The 21,707-nt window shown below is 47.3% G+C and overlaps 1 protein-coding gene across 3 annotated transcripts in view; it reads right to left on the bottom strand.

The window, feature by feature from the left end:
- Positions 1-717: 717 nt before the first annotated feature.
- Positions 718-21,707, bottom strand: part of NWD1 (NACHT and WD repeat domain containing 1) — an 88,152-nt gene continuing 67,162 nt past the window's right edge. Inside the window, exons 15-21 of one of the 3 annotated variants that reach the window (XM_025367720.1) lie at positions 20,747-21,019; positions 18,975-19,065; positions 16,316-16,470; positions 13,962-14,238; positions 9,028-9,578; positions 5,815-5,920; positions 718-3,664 (exon numbers count right to left, since the gene is read on the bottom strand). In XM_025367720.1, coding sequence (XP_025223505.1) covers positions 3,363-3,664; positions 5,815-5,920; positions 9,028-9,578; positions 13,962-14,238; positions 16,316-16,470; positions 18,975-19,065; positions 20,747-21,019 — 1,755 coding nt within the window. In that variant the 3' untranslated portion in view covers positions 718-3,362. The remainder of the gene's footprint in view (positions 3,665-5,814; positions 5,921-9,027; positions 9,579-13,961; positions 14,239-16,315; positions 16,471-18,974; positions 19,066-20,746; positions 21,020-21,707) is intronic. The other 2 variants (XM_025367721.1, XM_025367719.1) reach the window with 2 other exon arrangements.

Below are 21,707 nucleotides of genomic sequence, written 5' to 3'. Positions count from 1 at the left end.
ATCCCAGCACTTTGGGAGGCCAAGCGGGGGGCAGATCACTTGAGGTCAGGAGTTCAGGACCAGCCTGGCCAACATGGCAAAACCTCGTCTCTACAAAAAATACAAAAATTAGCTGGGTGTAGTGGCCTGTAGTCCCAGCTACTCAGGAGGCTGAGTCAGGAGAATTGCTTGAAACCAGGAGTCAGAGGTCGCAGTGAGCCAAGATCGCACCACTGCACTCTAGTCTGGACTACAGAGCAAGACCTTGTCTCAAAAAAAAAAAAAAAAAAAAAATTATTTGTCTTCCAAAAGAAAATAAAATAAGGAAATAAGAGAAAATATTATTCGTCGTGATTGCTGAGCTTTTTGGCATCCCTAATTTTTTTTTTTTTTTTTTTTGAGACAGGGTCTCACTCTCTTGTCCAGGCTAGAGTAAAGTGGTGCAATCATAGCTCTCCACAGCCTTGAGCTCCTGGGCTCAAGTGATCCATCCTCCTTAGCCTCCCGAGTAGCTAGGACTGCAGGTATGCACCAGAATGCCCAGCTAATGAAAAAAACTTTTTTCTTTTTCTTTTTTTTTTTTGGAGAGATGGGGGTCTCAAATTCCTGGGCTCAAGTGATCCTCCTGCCTTGGCCCCTCAAAGTGCTGGGATTACAAGCATTGACCAGCCAACTGTCAAACTTTCTTAGCAGCCAAACTCTTTCTGAAATGAATAAACACTGCAAAAACCCCCAATATAAGCAATAATTTGGTGTAGCATTTTATTAGTAAAAAGTTATTTCCAATGTCTAAATTAGGATTTACCTACAAAAAAATTGATTCTCACTGAGGCTGTTGAGATGGACGCAGACATTTAAAATCAGAATTTGTAGATGAAATCTTAGTTGGTCTCAACATCCACTTTACTTCTGCATTGGGTAAGCCCTTGATTCACAGAAAAGCAGTGGCAAAGAGTAGCTAATTTTTTCAGGGGCTCCCTTCACAATTTAAGTGCGCTCTTCAGTTAAATGAAAATGGCAGAAGAATCCTAAATTATTAGGTTGGTGCAAAATTAATTGTGGTTTTTGCCATTACTTTTTTTTTTTTTTTTGGAGACAGAGTCTCACTCTGTTACTCATGCTGGAGTACAGTGGTGTGATCTCGGCTCACTGCAACCTCTGCCTCCCAGGTTCAAGCCATTCTCCTGCCTCAGCCTCCCAAGTAGCTGGAATTACAGGTGTACGCCACCACACCAGGCTAATTTTTGTACTTTTAGTAGAGACAGGGTTTCGCCATGCTGACCAGGCTGCTCTTGAACACCTGGCCTCAAGTGATCCACCCGCCTCAGTCTCCCAAAGTGCTGGGATTACAGGCATGAGTCACCGAGGCTTTTGCCATTATTATTATCATTATTATCATCATTATTATTATGAGATGGAGTCTTGCTCTGTCACACAGGCTGGAGTGCAGTGGCATGATCTCGGCTCACTGCACCCTCCACCTCCTGGTTCAAGCAATTCTCCTGCCTCAGCCTCCTGAGTAACTGAGATTACAGGCCCCCACCACCACGCCTGGCTAATTTTTGTATTTTTAGTAGAGATAGGGTTTCACCATGCTGTCCAGGCTGGTCTCAAACTCCTGACCTCAGGTGATCTGCCTGCCTTGGCCTTCCAAAGTGCTGGGACCACAGGCGTGAGCCACTGTGCCCGGCCGGTTTTTGCCATTATTTTTAATATTTTTAATGGCAAAAGCCACAATTACTTTTTGCACCAACCTTAGTAATCTTTAACACCTGAAAAGCTGCTGCCCAATATATCCAAGCATACATCTTAAAATTACAGTTTAAAATATTTTTAAATGAAATTTGACGCTAACATTTGCAGAATTGCCAAAACCTGCCTTGGAAACCTGGTTTGGAAGACGAATGAATGAGATAGCAGTAGGGTCTTGTTCAGCTCAAAAGCCTGTGTTTCTAAGGTTGCTTTTATTGAGACTCTGTCGGGAATTCCACAGAGGGGAGAAGGAATGGCCACCCTGAAGATTTAGACTCTCCTAGCATTAAAGTAAAAGCCTGAGAAGACTGAGAAGGGCTTTTAGAAGGCTGTGGGCAAAGAAAGATCCACTTAAGTGGAATGAAAACGTTTGACTGTTGAACTTGCACAAAGCAGATGGTTCAAAAGCAAAGCAGGGAGATAGCAGCAGCTTTCTCCTTCCAAGGGCCTCCAGTTTTTAAGATTAAAAACCCACATCTTTATCCCAAAAGTTTGGGAGCCAGGGAATAGAGAAGGACGAACTATAACATGTTGATTGTTTTACTGCCAGCTTGAGTTCTGAAGTCAGCTCATTCACCAAAGACGCACATGCCAAATGCGCTATAGATACAAATGGAACCAATCGCCAACTTTAAAAGTCAGAATATTTTTGCATAAAAGTCTGGATTTCTGGCTTTGCTTATTACAACTGGAAGCACTGACAGCAGTGGGCTGGTTTGGCCATGGCGATTCTGGGCTAGAGTCAGGCTGCTCATACCCACCCTAGACACAATCTCTGCCTTCCACATGTCCAGTCTCCATCTCTCCCTGCTGCTCACCCAACTACATGGAAGTATCTAGATTAATCACTAGCTCCTGTGAGCATTTGAGTGTGGTGCCTGTGGAAGAGGTGGTTGTGCTCTAGAGACTGAAATTGGAGTGAGGTCTAACAGGAATGGGAGAGAAGGCTCGCTCTCACAGCTCTTGCACCTTGAATTGTGACCTGAATCAAATCATAACTACTTCTGCAAGGCTCAGTTTCCTCATTTGTAAAATAGATGCAGAAATCCCTGCCCTCCCTAAAGTGTGGGTTGTGATGAGGATCAGATGATAGCATCTAAAGCTTTATAAACTGTGAAGTTCTGTGGTCCACATCAGTGGTTTGCTATATCTCACATTCATCTATTCCCCCTTCATCTGGTACCAGAACCTGAATTTGCATCTCAGGAATAATCTCTTCTATTCTCAGTTCCAGTGGTAGACACTGGGTCAGTCCAGCCAATTAGAGCTCTGCCTTCTCCCAGATACAACAGTTAGTTTAGGGCTAGGCATATGGGCCAATTGGGACCAATAGAGTTGAGGCTAGGACTGTTGGGAAAGAGAAGCTCTCTTTTCTATTGAAATTGGAGATAGCAGCATATTGGCTACCATGTTGCTAACCTGGGGGTGGCAAGTCTGAGAATGAAAATGATAAAGAGAAAAGAAGAATGGAAAGATGAGAAGAGGCAAGGTCTGGGTCACATAATCTGAAGCCATGGGTCCAGATATACACCAGCAAACATATTCTTTTTGCTTTAACCAGATTAAATGGGGCTAACTCATTGGAGCCCCGTACCCCCACTGGTTTTTTTTGTTTTGTTTTGTTTTGTTTTTTACACTATCAGGCAGACTTGTGAGCATTTGTCTGATTTTGTTTCATTTCCCTGGGCACTCTCTGACTCCAAGTCCCGGGGAGCTCCCACAGCTGCCACTAGTTCCTCTCTCTGCCTGGATTTGACCATCCACACTGCCTTCTTGAAGTTCCTGAGAGGGTCCTGCTGTGAGGTTCTTGCTGAAAGGCACTGGAAACGCTCTCGGATCAGATAACCATGCCTGGTGGGGGCAATGAAGCCACTAGTGGTTGGGATGATTCTGTTTACCACAGCATGGACAAACTGGACTGTCAGCAGGGTGCCTGTAAGGTGAAGAGAAGGACACACATGAGAAAAATGGGGTGTAGAGGCCCTCTACTAACTTTGGCATGACATTTATTATGCTAAAGAGTCCCTCTTCCTTTATCTGCACAATGGGAATGATAAGGGAACCTACACCTACCCAGGGCAATTTTTAAGATTGAAAGTCACCATGCAGGTCATGTGTTTAGTGTAGGTTTTTGGCCCAGAGTGAGCTCAGTAAATATTATTGTTGAAGGAGGAGAAGAAAGAGAGGTTGTGAACTGGCCCAGGATGGGCTTTTAAAGCCACAATCCTCAACCTTCAGCTTCTGAGCCATCTGTAACTTTATACCAGTTATATATATATCTTTGCTACAGCATATTATACTACAATGTATTATAGTGTTATAGTTTACTATGTATCAGATTACAGTGTATTCAACTACAATGTTATTAGGCTCCACCTGATATTTATTCAGCCACTTACTTGTTTTGTGACCTTGGGCAAGTCTCCTAACCTTTGATCCTCAGTTTCTTCATTGTCAAACAAGGATAGCAATGATACTTATCTTCTCTCAGTGTCATAAGGGTTCAAAGAGGTAATACACAATATGTGCCTTTTCTATAGGAGACAGTGTAAGAGAGTGACAAAGGCGTACTGAAATCAGGCAGATCAGCTTCAAACCTAAGCCTAGTAGTTACTCCCTGTGTGACCTTGGGCAAGTCTGCCAGCCTCTCAGAGCCTCAGTTTTTGCTCTGTAAATGGGAGTGAGTATTGAGAGAGTTAAATGACTTAAGGACAGTACACAGTATACAATAAATGTTAACTCATTTTTTTTTTTTGACAGGGTCTCACTCTGTTGCCCAGGCTGGAGTGCAGTGGTGCTATCATGGCTCACTGCAACCTCAATCTCCAGTGCCTCGACTTCCCATGATCACTTTATCCTCCTGAGTAGCTGGGACTATAAGCATGTATCACCATGCCTGGATAATTTTTATTTTTTATTTTTTATTTTGTAGAGACAGTCTTGCTATGTTGTCCAGACAAGTCTTGAACTCCTGGTCTCAAGCAATCCTCCTACATTGGCCTCCCAAAGTGCTGGGATTGCAGTCTTGAGCCACTGCACCCAGCCAATGTTAACTCTTGCTAAGACCTTAGCATAATACTGAACAGACCAAGAGACATGGTGTTTTCAAAGTGGTTGGTGTTAAAACAGGCTGCTTCTGGCCAGGTGTGGTGGCTCACACCTCTAATCCCAGCACTTTGGGAGGCTGAAGTGGGTGGATCACCTGAGGTCAGGAGTTCAAGAGCAGCCTGGCCAACATGGTGAAACCCCGTCTCTACTCAAAATACAAAAATTAGCTGGGTGTGGTGGTGGGCGCCTGTAATCCCAGCTACTCGGGAGGCTGAGGCAGGAGAATTGCTTGAACCTGGGAGATGGAGACTGCAGTGAGCTGAGATTGCACTGCTGCACTCCAGCCTGGGCGACAAAGCGAGACTCCATCTGAAAAACACAAAACAAAAATCAAAAACAGGCTGCTTCTAACATCTATAAGGCCTGGGGGCAAAGAATGAAATAAGACCCACATCCTAGAAGACACAATATATAAACATTGCAATTCTAGGGAATAAACTATTAAATAGAATATGCTGTGTCCTCTTATATTGATGAAGGAACCTTCACAAACACATGGAAGGTTTGGAACAGATTGAGAATTCTTGGGTTCCTCAGGGTTCTATGCTGGAATGTAGTGATGTAACCAGCCTCCTGCTACTAGTGACTTGACCTTCTTCTCTTCTCATTCTTCCCAGCTCCATCTCACAACCAGCTCAGACACCCAAACTCCATCCACACCACCCCATGGCTACTCCTGAGCCCAGAAGTGAATACAGCAGGGGCACAGTCTATCCTCGGAAGGATGGCTGTATGCAGGAAGCCTGTGCAAGCCCTAACAAAAACTCAAGGCTCTGTAGGGAGTTCTCGAACTCCAGAGCATGGGTCTAGAAGAGGGATTGTGGGCCCTTTGCCTTTGCCTGCAGACACCTTCCTAAAAGCTAAGGGATGTAGCTAGAGGTGGCCAGAGCAGGGCCCTCTAATACCCAGGACCCAGATCAGAGCCTTTCTCTCCAGATTGAAGCTCAAGCTTGCCCTAAAAGCAAAATGACTCACCGTCCAGCACACTCCAAACAAGTATAGAGCGATCCTTTAAGCCCACGTACACATACTTGTCATCCTTGGAGAAGCAAGCACATTGGACCCCTCTGCAGTAAGAACTCTGTTGAAAACAGACAAGATGATCTCTCTTTTTCTTGGGATTTTTGTTTATGCGTGTGTGTGTGTTTGCTTGCTTGTTTTTGAGATGGAGTTTCACTCTTATTGCCCAGGCTTGAGTGCAGTGGTATGATCTTGGCTCACTGCAACCTCTGCCTCCCAGGTTCGAGAGATTCTCTTGCCTCAGCCTCCCAAGTAGCTGGGATTACAGGCATGTGCCACCACGCCTGGCTAATTTTTGTATTTTTATGAGAGATAAGGTTTCACCCTGTTGGTCAGGCTAGTCTCAAACTCTTGACCTCAAGTGATCCACCCGCCTCGGCCTCCCAAACTGCTGGGATTACAGGCATGAGCCACCGTGCCTGGCCATAGGATTCAATTTCTTTTTTTGATAGGGATTCAATTTCTTAAATTACTTTGCTTATACAGATGTTAGCTATGATTGTATTTAATTAAAAGCTATGTGCTAATGGCACATGGGATCCTGGATTGGATTCTAGAATGTAGAAAAGGAAGGAATTGAAGAGCTGGTAAGATTCCAATAAAGGCTGGACGTGATAGCTCACGCATGTAATCCTAGCATTTTGGGAAGCCAAGGTGGGTGGGTGAAACCCTGTCTGTACAAAAAATTTAAAAATTAGCCAGGTGCAGTGGCACATGCCTGTAGTCCCAGTTACACAGGAGGCTGAGGTAGAAGAATCACCTGAACCCAGGAGGCGGAGGCTGCAGTGAACTATGATCGCACCACTGTACTACAGCCTGGGTGACAGAGTAAGACCCTGCCTCAAAAAACAAAAATAAATAAAAGTAAAAATAAAAAGATTCCCATAGGTCGACAGTTTAATTAACAGTACTGTTCACATGTTAACTTCTTCATTTTTGTTTATTAGTTTTGTTTGAGAGACAGAATCTTGCATTGTCATCCAGGCTGGAGTGCAGTGGTGAGATCATAGCTCACTATAGCCTCGAACTCCAGGGCTCAATCGATCCTCCTGCCTCAGCCTCGTGAGTAGCTGGGGGACTACAGGCACACACCTCCACACCTGGCTAATTTTTTTTTCTAGAGATGGGATCTTGCTATGTTGCTGAGGCTGGTCTTGAAATCCTGAGCTCAAGCAATCCTCTTGCCTTGGCCTCCCAAAGTGCTGGGATTACAGGTGCGAGTCACTGCGCCCAATCTAGACTTACAAGGCCTTTTTTTTTTTTTTTTTTTTTTTTTTGAGACGAAGTCTCACTCTGTCACCCAGGCTGGAGTGCAGTGGCGTGATCTTAGCTCACTGAAGCCTCCACCTTCCAGGGTCCAGTGATTCTCCTGCCTCGGCCACCCAGGTAGCTGGGATTATAGGCATATGCCACCATGCAGGGCTAATTTTTGTATTTTTAGTAGAGACAGGGTTTCGCCATGTTGGCTAGGCTGGTCTCCAACCTCTGGCCTCAGGTGATCCGCCTGCCTGGGCCTCCCAAAGTGCTGGGATTACAGGCCGAGGTGGACGGATCACAAGGTCAGGAGAGTGAGACTATCCTGGCTAACACAGTGAAACCCCATCTCTACCAAAAAAATACAAAAAAATTAGCCAGGTGTGGTGGTAGGCGCGTGTAGTCCCAGCTACTCAGGAGGCTGAGGCAGGAGAATGACTTGAACCCGGGAGGCGGAGCTTGCAGTGAGCTGAGATTGTGCCACTGCACTCCAACCTGGGCGACAGAGCGAGACTCCGTCTCAAAAAAAAAAAAAAAAAGAAATAGCACAGAGCCAGGATTAGGGTGAGGAGAGTGAAGCAGCACTAAGCCAGTGCAGGATTTGATCCAGTTTTTACCTATATTGCTGAGATTTTGTTCTTCATGGAATTTTGGTATTCACTTAAGATTTTTAAAAATATTGCATTAAAATATTACTTCTCGGCCAGGTGCAGCGGCTCAAACCTGTAATCCCAGCACTTTGGGAGGCCGGGGCGGGTCACTTGAGGCCAGGAGTTCAGCCTGCACAACATGGCAAAACCCTTTCTCTACTAAAAACACAAAAATTAGCTGGGTGTGGTGGTGCTTACCTGTAATCCCAGCTACTTGGGAGGCTGAGGCAGGAGAGTCGCTTGAACCCAGGAGGCTGCAGTGAGCTGAGATTGCGCCATTGCAATCCAGCCTGGGTGACAAAGTAAGACTCCATCTCAAAAAAAAAAAAAAAAAAAAAAATTATCTTCATTGCTGAGTTTTTGTTTTTTGTTTTCTTGAGATAGGCCTTGCTCTATTGCCCAGACTAGAGAGCAGTGGCATCCGGGCTCAAGCAATCCTTCCGCCTCTGCCCTCCAAGTATCTGGATCACAGGTGTGCACCACCATGCCCAGCTAATTTTTGCATTTTTTTTGTAGAGATAAGGTATCCCTATGTTGCCCAGGCTGGTCTCCAGCTCCTGGCCTCAAGTGATCCTTCTGCCTGGGCCTCCCAAAGTACTGGGTGAACCACTGCACCTGGCCTACCATTGCTGAGCTTTTTGGTACTCCTTTCAACTTTGCAGTCAGTCTGGTGGGTCATGCCTGAAATCTCAGTGCTTTGGCAAGCTGAGGCAGGAGGATCACTTGAACCCAGGAGGTTGAGGCTGCAATGAGCTATGATCGTGCCACTGCACTACAGCCTGGTGACAGTGGAGTCCCTGTCTCTTTAAAAATCAATAACGAAAACAAAATAAGACTTTGCTCCTGAGACAAATGCCTCACTTTTCTTTTTTCTTTTTTCTGAGACGGAGTATCTGTAGTCAGGCTGGAGTGCAGTAGCATGATCTTGGCTCACCGCAACCTCTGCCTCCCAAGTTCCGAGTAGCTGGGATTACAAGCATGCAACACCATGCCTGGCTAATTTTTGTATTTCTAGTAGAGACGGGGTTTCACCATGTTGGTCAGGCTGTTCTCGAACTCCCGATCACAGGTGATCCACCCATCTCAGCCTCTGAAAGTGCTGGGATTACAGGCGTGAGCCACTGCGCCTGACCAAGTGCTTCACTTTCTTCACCCTAGTCCCACCCTGGTCGATGGCCCATGGTGTGTGCTTAGTAAACGATGGCCATCTATTGGTTTTCCAAAGCCTGGGTCAAGCATGAACATGGGGAGGAGGTCCACGCACCGTGTAGCTCATCTCAAATTTCCACTTGCGTGCCTGCAGGTCCCAGAGACGCAGCAGGGCATCCTCAGACCCGCTGACCACCAACTGCTCCTTGTGGCTGACCTCCACACAGGCAACTCGGCTCCTGTGGGCCTCCAAGGGAAACGCTTTGGAATTTGCACACTCGTAAAGAAAGAGGTCCCCGTTGGTCATGCTGTAGACCACGCGGTAGTCCGTCAGAATGGCCACGCTGGAGATGGTCTCGGGCAGCTGGGTATAAAAGGTGTACCTTGGCCCATTGATGACCGGGCAGGGGTCCCCGGGGGCGATGTCCAGCACCAGGACCATGTTGTCATAGGCGATGGCCAGGCGGTCCTCGCACTTGCTCAGGGACATGCAGTGGATTGCTTTCCGGGCCTCGGGAGGGGGAATGCATATCACATCCTGCCTGGAATTCAGGGGGAACACAAGGACGACCCCCGACACGAGGCCAGTGAATAGGAGCTCGCGCTGCTCAGCAACCTCCAGACACCTGACCTCACTGGAGGCGTCCAGGGAATCTTGTTCTTCGCCTGCCAGGGAAGAAAAATGAGAATGACTCACACTGAGAGTGAATCACAGAGGCCCTGCTTCCCTGGTGTTTTTTGTTTTGTTGTGTTTTGTTTTGAGATGGAGTCTCACTCTGCTGCCCAGGCTGTAGTGCAATAGCACGATCTCGGGTCACCGTAACCTCCGCCTTCTGGATTCAAGCAATCCTCCTGCCTCAGCCTCCCGAGTAGCTGGGATTACAGGTGTGTGCCACCACGCCCAGCTAATTTTGTATATTTAGTAGAGATGGGATTTCTCCATGTTGACCACACTGGTCTCGAACTCCCAACCTCAGGTGATCCTACCACCTCAGCCTTCCAAAGTGCTGGGATTACAGGCGGGAGCCACCACACCCTGCCTGGTGTTCATATTTTTTTTTCTTTTGTCTTTGAGACAGTATCGCTCTATCTGCCAGGCTGGAGCGCAGTGGCAAGATCGAAGCTCACTGCAGCCTCCAACTCCTAGGTTCAAGCAATTCTGCTGCCTCAACCTCCCCAGTAGCTGGGATTACAGGCATGCACCACCAAGCCCAGATAATTTTTTTTTTTTTTTTTTTTTTAAGTAGAGACAGGGTTTTGCCATGTTGGCCAGGCTGGTCTCCAACTCCTGACCTCAAATGATCCGCCCACCTCAGCCTCTCAAAGTGCTGGGATTACAAGTGTGAAGTACCATGCCCGGCCATGACTAGCTACTTTCCACCTGATTGAAGTTATAGGTGTGTTATGGACTGAAGATTTGTGTTCCCCTACCACCAAATTCCTATGTCAAAATCCTCACTCCCCATAGGATGGTATTAGGAGCTGGAGCCTGTCTAAGTCTGTTGGTGTTGCTATGAAGGACTACCTGAGGCTGGGTAATTGACATGGTTAGGCTGTGTCCCCACCCAAATCTCATTTTGCATTGTAATAATTCCCATGGGTCAAGGCCGAGGCCAGGTGTAGATAATTGAATCATGGAGGCAGTCTCCCCCATACTGTTTTCATGGTAGTGAATAAGTCTCAGGAGATCTGACGGCTTTGTAAAGGGCAGTTCCGCTGCACATGCTCTCTTGCCCACTGCCATGTAAGACGTGACTTTGCTCCTCATTTGCCTTCTGCCGTGATTTGTGAGGACTTCCCAGCCATGTGGAACTGTGAGTCCATTAAACCTCTTTCCTTTACAGATTACCCAGTCTCAGGTATGTCTTTTTTACTATTTTATTTTATTTTATTTTATTTATTTTTGAGACAGAGTCTCACTCTTGCCCAGGCTGGAGTGCAGTGGCAAGATCTTGGCTCACTGCAACCACCATCTCCCAGGTTCAAGCGATTTCCTGCTAATTTTTGGAATTTTAGTAGAGACAGGGTTTCACCATGTTGGCCAGGATGGTCTCGAACTCCTGAACTCAAATGATCCGCCTACCTCGGCCTCCCAAAGTGCTAGGATTACAGGCTTGAGCCACCATGCCCGGCTTCAGGTATGTCTTTATTAGCAGTGTGAGAACAGACTAATACAGTAATGCATAATTATGAATAAGAGATTTATGTGGCTCATTGTTCTGCAGGCTGTACAGGAAGCATGGTGCCAGACTTTGCTTCTGGTGAGAGCCCCAGGCTGCTGCTTCTTAATACGAAAGGTGAAGGGGGACTGGGGTGTGCAGAGGTCATATGGCCAGAGGAAGCAAGAGAGAGGGAAGTGTCAGCTTCCTTTTTCTTTTCTTTTTTTTTTTTTAATTGAGATAGAGTCTTGCTTTGTCATCTAGGCTGGAGTGCAGCGGTGCAATCACAGTTCACTACAGCCTCAAATTCCTGGGCTCAAGCAATCCTCCTGCCTCTGTCTCTCTAGTAGCTGAGACTACAGGTGAATATCACCATGCCCAGCTAATTATTTTTATTTTTGTTTATTTATTTATTTATTTTTGAGACAGAGTCTTGCTCTGTCACCCAGGCTGGAGTGCCATGGCGCTCACTGCAACCTCTGCCTGCTGGGTTCAAGTGATTATAACCTGCCTCAGCCTCCTGAGCAGCTGGGATTACAGGTGCCTGCCACTATGCCCGGCTAATTTTTGTATTTTTAATAGAGATGGGGCTTCACCATGTTGGCCAGGCTAGTCTTGAACTCCTGACCTTGTGATCCACCCACCTCGACCTCCCAAAGTGCTGGGACTACAGGCGTGAGCCACCATGCCCGGCCATTATTTTTATTTTTATTGCGACAGGGTTCATGTTGCCCCGGCTGGTCTCGAACTCCTGGCCTCAAGCAATCTTCCTGTTTCTGCCTCCTAAGTAGCTGGGGTCAGGTTCTTTTTAACAACCTCATGAGAACTAACAGAGTAAGAACTTACTCACCACCACCACTGCCTTGCCAGGAGAGGGCATTAATTTATTCACGAGGGATGTGTCCTTATGACTCAAACACCTCCCATGAGGCCTCCCTCCAACACTGGGGAGTAAATTTCTTTTTTTATTGTTGTTTTGTTTTGAAACAGGGTCTTGTTCTGTCGTCCAGGCTGGAGTGCAGTGGCACTATCTCAGTTCACTGCAACTTCTGCCTCCTGGGCTCAAATGATCCTACACCACCACAGCCTCTCAAGTAGCTTGGACTACAGACATGTGCCACTACACCCAGCTAATTTTTGTCTTTTATGTAGAGATGTGTGGTCTCAAACTCCAGAGCTCAAGTGATCCGCCCACCTCAGCCAACCCAAAGAGCTGAGATCACAGGTGTGAGTCACTACACCGCGCCTAGCTTTTTTTTTTTTTTTTTTTTTTTTGAGACAGGATCTCACTCTGTCACCCAGGTTAGAGTGCAGTAGTGTGATCATGGCTCACTGTAGCCTCAACTTTCCAGGCTCAAGCTATCCTCCCACCTCGGCCCCCCAAATAGATAGAACAACAAGTACACGCCATCCACCACATCCAGCTAAGTTTTTTTTTTTTTCTTTTTTTTGAGACAGAGTTTTACTCTTGTTGCCCAGGCTGGAGTGCAAAGGCGTGATCTTGGCTCACTGCAACCTCCACCTCCCAGGTTCAAGCTATTCTTCTGCCTCAGCCTCCCGAGTAGCTGGGATTACAGGCATGCGCCGTCACACCCGGCTAATTTTATATTTTTTTGGTGGAGATGGGTTTTCTCCATGTTGGTCAGGCTGGTCTCAAACTCCCGACCTCAGGTGATCCACCTACCTTGGCCTCCCAAAGTGCTGGGATTAGAGACATGAAACACTGTGACTGGCCACATCCAGCTAATTTTTAAATTTTTAGTAGAAATGGTGTCCTCTCATGTTGCCCAGGCTGGTCTTGAACCCTGAGCTCAAGCAATCCTCCTGCCTCTGCCTCCCAAAGTGCTGTGATTATAGGTTTAAGCCACCATGCCCAGCCGGATATTAAATGTCAGTATCAGGTTTGTAGGGTCAAACGTCCAAACTGTAGCAGAGTGACAGGGAAGTGATTAGATCATGAATGTGGGGCATTCGTGATAGGATTAGTACCCTTATAAGAAGAGACACTAGCTGGGCGCGGTGGCTCACGCCTGTAATCCCAGCACTTTGGGAGGCCGAGACGGGCGGATCACGAGGTCAGGAGATCGAGACCATCCTGGCTAACACGGTGAAACCCCGTCTCTACTAAAAAATACAAAAAACTAGCCGGGCGAAGTGGCGGGTGCCTGTAGTCCCAGCTACTTGGGAGGCTGAGGCAGGAGAATGGCTAAACCCGGGAGGTGGAGCTTGCAGTGAGCTGAGATCCGGCCACTGCACTCCAGCCTGGGTGACAGAGTGAGACTCCGTCTCAAAAAAAAAAAAAAAAAAAAAAAAAAAAAGAAGCGATACAAGATTTCTCTCTCTCTCTGGGGACACATCAGGAAGATGGCCATCTGTGAATCAGGAAACAGGTCCTCACCAGACACCAGATCTGCTCGCACTTTGATCTGGAACCTTCCGGTCTCCAGAATGTTGAGGAATAATATTTCTTGCTTATGCCGCCCAGTCTATGGGGATAATTTATTTTATTTTATTTTTTTGAGACAGAGTCTTGCTCTGTTGCCCAAGCTGGAGTGCAGTGGTGTGATTTTGGCTCACTGTAGCCTTTGCCTCTCAGGTTCAAACAATTCTCCTGCCTCAGCCTTGCAAGTAGCTGGGAATACAGGCATGTGCCACCATGCCCAGCTAATTTTTGTGTTTTTAGTAGAGACAGGGTTTCGCCATGTTGGCCAGGCTGGTCTCAAACTCCTGACCTCAGGTGATCCACCCGCCTAGGCCTCCCAAAGCCCTGGGATTACAGGCGTGAGCCACGGGGCCCAGCCTGTGGGGATGATTTGTTACAGCAGCCTAAACTAAAACAGATGGCTCCAAGCCTTACCCACAAAAATGATCATACTTATACCTTACCAACCTTCTGCCAGGTCCCAAATAGTGACTTTGTTTTTGTCCCCAATTTTGGGGAAGTAGACGTAGCTTCCATTGTGGGACACTGCAGTGAGGCCAGTGCGGTCCAGAAATGGCGCAGGGACCCGGGACCTATGAGCGTTGCTGAGATCCCAGACTTTGAAAGATGAGGACTGCAGGGAAGCAGACGCCACCAAAGCCCCACCGCGGGCCAGCAGGCTCACGGGGGCCCCGACACCTTCCAGGATGTCCAGCAGGGTCCCCTGTTCTGACAGACTCCACACCTGAGGAAGCAGAACAGGAGGGCAGATCTGACGTCTTCTGTGGAAAACCATAGTTCAGAAACGTGCTTCAGCCCATTGGGCCGGGTGCGGTGGCTCACGCCTGTAATCCCAACATTTTGGGAGGCTGAGACAGGTGGATCACCTGTGGTCGGGAGTTCGAGACCAGCCTGACCAACATGGACAAACCCCGTCTCTACTAAAAATACAAAAAATTAGCCAGGCGTGGTGGTGCAAGCCTGTAATCCCAGGTACTCAGGAGGCTGAGGCAGGAGAATCGAGTTCTGAGTTGATTCTCACAAGTTCTTGATTCTGAGAATCAAGAATCTGAGTTCAAGCTCAGGAAGCTGAGCTTGAACCCGGGAGGTGGAGGTTGCAATGAGTCAAGATTGTGCCATTGCACTCCAGCCTGGGCAACAAGAGTGAAACTCCGTCTCAAACTAAATAAATAAAAATAAAAATAAATAAATAGGCTGGGCGCGGTGGCTCACACCTGTAATCCCAGCACTTTGGGAGGCTGAGGTGGGCAGATCACGAGGTCAGGAGATGGAGACCATCCTGGTCAACATGGTGAAACCCCATCTCTACTAAAAATACAAAACCAGCCAAGCGTGGTGGTGCGTGCCTGTAATCCCAGCTACTTGGGAGGCTGAGGCAGGAGACTCGCTTGAACCCGGGAGGCAGAGATTGCAGTGAGCTGACATTGCACCACTGCACTTCAGCCTGGTGACAGAGTGAGACTCCGTCAAAATAAAAATAAAAATAAATAAATAAATAAGAAAATAAGTAGTACACTTTAGCCCACTCATACACCTAAGGTGAATTTTCAGGCTGTAGTTCAAGGGCCTTCACATCTTCCCATTCCTTTACCTTCCTCAGGCTTGAACCCAGCAGCTTCCAGAGCAGTTCTCAAAGTGTGTTCTGGGGAACCCCTGGAGAGTGCCCTGTAAACCTTTTTTAGAGGGTGCCCTGTACATCTTTTTTGAAGCTCAAAACTTTTAATGTTTTTTTATTTATTATTATTATTATTTTATTCTAGCCAGGCACGGTGGTTCACGCCTGTAATCCCAGCACTTTGGGAGGCCAAGGCGGTTGATCACCTGAGGTCAGGAGTTCGAGACCAGCCTAGCCAACATGGTGAAAATACAAAATTAACTACTAAAAACTACTAAAAATGCAAAAATTAACCAGGCATGGTGGTGGGTGCCTGTAATCCCAGCTACTCGTGAGACTGAGGCAGGAGAATTGCTTGAACCCAGGAGGTAGAGGTTGCAGTGAACTGAGATCACGCCACACTGCCCTCCAGCCTGGGTGACCGAGCGAGACTTAGTCTCAAAAAATAAAAAGAAAATTATTCTTATTTTTTTGGCGATAGGTTCTTGTTTTGTCACCCAGGCTGAAGTGCAGTGGCATAATCACAGCTCACTGCAGCCTCTACCTCCCAGGCTCATGTGATCCTCCCACCTCAGCCACTTGAGTAGCTAGGACTACAGGCACGTGCCACCATGCCTAGCTAATTTTTGTGTTTTTTTGTAGAGACTGGGTCTCGCTATGTTGCCCAGGCTGGTCTTGAACTCCTGGGCCCAAGTGATCCACCTGCCTTGGCCTTCCAAAGTACTGGAATGACAGGTGTGAGCCACTGTGCACAGTCTATTTGTCAATTTATCTAAAACTGGAAAAAATAGCTCATAAGAAGGAGGGGAAAAAAAAGAGAGAACTTCAAGGGGCCTGAGACTAAAACACTGAAGATCCGCTATTTCACCATCTACTTTTCTCGCCAGCTTGGACAACTTTGAACTTAAATTGAGAATTTTCCTCCCCCACAACCCTGCTCCACTTTGAAGGCCTAAATCTGCCCCCAAGGTTTGAGGATCATTTTGGGAATGCTACCTCCTTTGTTGAACATTTCGGTAATTCCCAGCCAGGTCTGCCACTGGGGCGGAGGATACACCCCCATAGCCTCCCAGTGAACTCACCTATTTTGCCTGCACTCGTTTTTGTGGGTGTCTGTATTTTGCAGCCAAAAATCCCCAAAGAATCACATTGTCTATTCCCGAGGCGGAGGTGAGGATCCCCTCACCTGAATGAGCGCATCCAGGGACCCTGTGACGATCAGGTTGTTCTCAGGACCAAAAACAGCCGTCTCCACCATGTCTTCGTGTTCCAGATCCGTGGCCATGAACCGGCGAAAGCCTCTCGAGTCCGCCAAGTATATCCGCACGGATCTTCCGAAGCCTGAAACGGCAGGAACTGGGGTTACACCTCTCATGCCTGGAGGGGGTTGAGGGTCATTCCTTCCATCAACAGAGACATTTTGGAGGCTGGGTGTGGTGGTTCATGCCTGTAATCCCAGCACTTTGGGACGCCAAAGGGGGCAGATCACTCGAGGTCAGGAGTTCGAGATCAGCCTGGCCAACATGGTGAATGAACCCCAATGTTTCATGTATTTTATTCTCTACCTAAAATACAAAAATTAGCCAGGTGTGGTGGCGCATGCCTGTAATCCCAGCTACTCAGGAGGCTGAGGCAGGAGAATTGCTTGAGCCCAGGAGGCAGAGGCCGCAGTGAGCTGAGATTGCACCGCTGCACTCCAGCCTGGGCAACAAAGCTAGACTCTGTTTCAAAAAAAAAAAAAAAGGATGTTTTGAAGGCCCTGCTAGGTGCCAGGAGAAGGGATCCAGGATGGGGAAGGTGGATTCAGTCCTGTCCTCATCTGCACATAGCCCACAGCAGGTTGGGGGCAGGGGGAATGCTGACTTCTGTAATCACTCATCTTTTTTTTTTTTTCTTTTTTTTTTTTTGAGATGGAGTCTTGCTCTGTCACTGAGGCTGGAGTGCAATGGCGTGATCTTGGCTAACTGCAATCTCTGCCTCCTGGGTTCAAGCAATTCTCCCACCTCCTTCCTGAGTAGCTGGGATTATAGGTGCTCACCACCACGCCTGGCTAAATTTTGTATTTTTTAGTAGATACTGGGTTTCACCATGTTGGCCAAGCTGGTCTCAAACTCCTGACCTCAAGTGATCCGCCCACCTTGGACTCCCAAAGTGCTGGGATTACAGGCGTGAGCCACCGTACCCAGCCACTAATCACTCATCTTAAGGAAACTTGTAACGTTATTATAATGAAACTGTAAGTTCTTGGAGAGCAGGGACTGCCTCTTTGGCTCATCATGGTATCTCAGAAACTAGCACAAAGCTGGGCACACAGCAGGCCTTTGATAACTATGACGGAAGGAAGGGAGGAAGGAGAGAGGAGAGTCAAGGAGATAGAGAGGAAGAAAAAAAGTAAAGAGGAAGGGAGGAAGGAGAGAAATGAGAAGGGAAAGAAGGAAGGAAGAAGAGGAAAGAAAGTAAGAAGGGAGAAAGGAAGGGATAGTGGCAGGAGGCAGGTAAATGCCTAGCCAGATAGGAATGGGTCCCTGGTGAAACTGTACCTTTGAACCAAAAACAGCCTGGGCTGCTGGTTCCAAATGAAATCCACAACCCAGAGTGAGAACTCCTGTGCCTTTTTGCCCACCCTTTCCTGATTGATTCTTTCTGAATAAGACTTTTTTGGCAGTGGTGTGATCTTGTCTCACTGCAATCTGCACCTCCTGGGTTTAAGCAATTCTCATGCTTCATCCTCCTGAGTAGCTGGGATTACAGGTGCCTGCCACCCTGCCTGGCTAATTTTTGTGTTTTTAGTACAGACAGGGTTTCACTGTGTTGGTCCGACTGGTCTGAACTTCTGATCTCAGGTGATGGCCCACCTTGGCCTCCCAAAGTGCTGGAATTACAGACATGAGCCACTGCACCTGGCCTGAAGAATGCTTTATAACCAATTGAATGTGACCTTTTCCAATACTACCTACTGCCTGCCCCTCCCCCATCCTGTGCCTATAAAAACTCCCAGACTCAGACACACTGAGAGAGATGACCCGACCTTCACATCCCCTCTCCCCTGAGAGCTGTTTCATTGCTCAATAAAATTCTCTGTCCTTATCACTTTTCAATTGTCAGCATGACTTCATTCTTCTTGGACATGGGACAAGAGCTTAGGACTCACTGGATGCGGGTACCCAGGAGGGCTGTAACACTGTGGCCCTCTGTCCTTGCTGGCAGAGGGCAGCTGCCCCATGCAATAGAAGCAGTGGTAGGGCCAAGCCAGTTCCAGAGCTGTAGGCCAGAAAGGGGAAAGGGGCTGACTGAGCTGCTAACATGCCACCATCCATTAGGTTGCAGATGGTGGAAATAAAAGAGCAAATTAGTCCGGGTGTGGTGGCTCATATTTGTAATGCCAGCACTTTGGGAGGCCAAGGCAGCCTGGCCAACATGGTGAAACTCCATCTCTACTAAAAATACAAAAATTAGCTGGGTATGGTGGTGCGTGCCTGTAATCCCAGCTATTCAGGAAGCTGAGGTGGGAGGATCGTTTGAGCCCAGAAATTCAAGCCTGCAATGAGTTATGATGGAGCCACTCCACTCCAGCCTGGGTGACACAGCAAGACCCTATCGCAAAAAAAAAAAAAGAGAAAGAAATGGTGTCTAGTCTAGTTTTTGTGCCATAACTGCAGAGTTGAGTCTTTGCAACTGAGACTGTCTCATCTGGACTGCAAAAAATGTTTACTATGAGGCCATTTGGCAGAAAAAGTTTGCTAACCTCTGGCCCTAGGACCTTGCTCTGTTCCCAAGCCCCACCCCCTTCTCCAGCCTGGTCCCGATTAGCTTCCTCACTACTCCAAATGAGAGCTAAATGCTACCTGCAGCAAGGAGGGACTCATCTTCAGAGACCACCAGGAACCTCACAGCATCTGGAAGCTTCTCCAGCAATCTGTCCTCTTTGGAGGAAACCTGTGCAGAACCAAGGATGCCTGTCAGGCACTTCCACGGGTTAAGGCTTACAGGTTTGGAATTTTTTCTTTTGTTCTTTTTTCTTTTTTTTGAGATGGAGCCTCGCTCTGTCTCTCCGGCTGGAGTGCAGTGGCGCAATCTCCGCTCACTGTAACCTCCGCCTCCCGGGTTCAAGCAATTCTCCTGCTTCAGCCTCCCAAGTAGCTGGGATTACAGGCATGTGCCACCACCCCTGGCTAATTTTTGTATTTTTAGTAGAGACAGAGTTTCACCATGTTGGTCAGTCTGGTCTTGAACTCCTGACCTCAGGTGATCCGCCTGCCTTGGCCTCCCAAAGTGCTGGGATTACAGGCATAAGCCACCACGCCTGGCTGACCCCATCTCTCAATACAATTTTTAGCTAGGCATGGTGGTACACCCCTGTGGTGCCAGCTACTCAGGAGGCTAAAGCAGGAGGGTCACTCTTGCCCCTAGGAGTTGGAGGCTGCAGTGAGTTATGACTGTGCCACCGCATTGCAGCCTAGGTGACAGACTGAGACTCTGTCTCTAAAAATATTTTTTTAATTGAAAAAATAAAAGTTGGCCAGGTATAGTGGCTCATGCCTGTAATCCCAGCACTTTGGGAGGCTGAGGCAGGTGGATCACTTGAGGTCAGGAGTTCAAGACCAGCCTGGCCAACATGGTGAAACCCCATCTCTACTAAAAATAAAAAAAATTAGCCAGACACGGTGGCGCATGCCTGTAGTCCCAGCTACTGGGGAGGCTGAGGCAGAATTGCTTGAACCCAGGAGGCGGAGGTTTCAGTGAGCCGAGATCATGCTGCTGCATTCCAGCCTGGGCAACAAAGTGAGACTCTGTCTCAAACAAAAACAAACAAACAAAAAGAGTTTAAAAATGGTAAAAAAAAAAAACAAATTCTGGCCAGGCACAGTGGCTCACACCTGTAATCCCAGCACTTTGGAAGGCTAAAGTAAGATGATTGCTGGATTGCTTGAGCCCATAAGTTCGAGACCAGCCTGGGCAACATAGTAAAACCCCCATCTCCACAAAAAACAACACTAATAATTGGCCAGGCATGGAGTCGTGCACCACTGCACTCCAGCCTGGGCGACAGAGCGAGACTCCATCTCAAAAAAAATTAAATAAAGAAAGAAATAAGGCCGGGCGCGGTGGCTCAAGCCTGTAATCCCAGCACTTTGGGAGGCCGAGACGGGCGGATCACGAGGTCAGGAGATCGAGACCATCCTGGCTAATGCGGTGAAACCCCGTCTCTACTAAAAAAAAAAAAAAAAGAAATAAATAAATGGTCAGGCACAGTGGCTCACTCCTGTAATTCCAGCACTTTAGGAGGCCGAGGTGGGTGAATCAGCTGAGGTCAGGAGTTCAAAACCAGCCTGACCAACATGGTGAAACCCCATCTCTACTAAAAGTACCAAAAAATTAGCTGGGCATGGTGGCAGGTGTCTGTAATCCCAGCTACTCAGGAGGCTGAGGCAGGAGAATCGCTTGAACCCGGCAGGCAGAGGTTGCAGTGGGCAGAGATTGTGCCACTGCACTAAACTTCATCTCAAAAACAAAACAAAACAAAGATACAAGGCAAGATTATTTTTCCCAACTTCTAGCATGTCTGAGCATTTCAAGCTGAGTTAATGTTCTCATCATAGATGGTAAAGGTGCTTACCAAAGAGATGGAGCCATTGCTAAACCCGGTAACAAGCTTTCCTTGCTTCTGGACTGAGACGGCACAGGTAGGTGTTTCTTCCTTGATGCTGGACATATGTTGCTGCCCCTGAAGTTTTCCTGTGGCTGAGCTCCACAGACTGACCACACCATCCCTGGACACTGTCAGCAGCGTGGCCTGGGAGGCCAGCATGGCCATGCACATCCAAGGATCAGAGGCATCTCCCAGGATATGGAAAACCGGCTCTGCAGTTTCCAGATTCCAAGCATTGATCTAATAGAATAATAAAGAGGAAGCAGCATCTTGGCAGGAGACCTAGGCTGTAAGTTTCCCAGAGTCAAACGCAAGATGCGTTCTCTTGTATACTTTATACATTTTCTTTTCTTTTGGAGACAGATCCTCTCCTTTTCACCCAGGCTGGAGTGCAGTGGTGCAATCATGACTCACTACAGCATTGACCTCCTGGGCTCAAGCAATCCTCCTACCTCAGCCTCCCAAGTAGCTGGGACCACAGACACACACCACCATGCCTGGCTATTTGTTTTTGTAGAGACAGGGTCTGACTATATTGCCCAGGCTGCTCCTGAGCTCCTGGGCTCAAGCTATCCTCCCTGCTCGGCCTCTCAAAGTGCTGGGATTATGAGTGTAAGCCACTGCACCCGCCCCATGCATTTTATTTTTAACACTCCCAATTCAGAGAAATAAAGGAGAGGTGGGCGAGGCCTCACGTGTGATTTTAAATTCATTAGCTACCTTACAAAAGGTACAAAGAAACAAATGAAATCAATTTTAGTATTATATTTTATTTAACTCAATATGTCCAAGTGGTATCACTTCAACATATAATCAATACAAAAATTATTATTGAGATAGTTTATATTATTTTTACTATACTAGGTCTTTGAATTTCAGTATGTTGGGACAGTCACATTTCAAGTGTTTTAATTAATTAATTAATTTT

The sequence above is a fragment of the Theropithecus gelada genome, chromosome 19, assembly GCF_003255815.1.
Source record: "Theropithecus gelada isolate Dixy chromosome 19, Tgel_1.0, whole genome shotgun sequence".
In the NCBI taxonomy this organism is placed as follows: Eukaryota; Metazoa; Chordata; class Mammalia; order Primates; family Cercopithecidae; genus Theropithecus; species Theropithecus gelada.
Note: the sequence above shows the minus strand (reverse complement) of the source record. Positions and strands in the feature narration are given on the sequence as shown.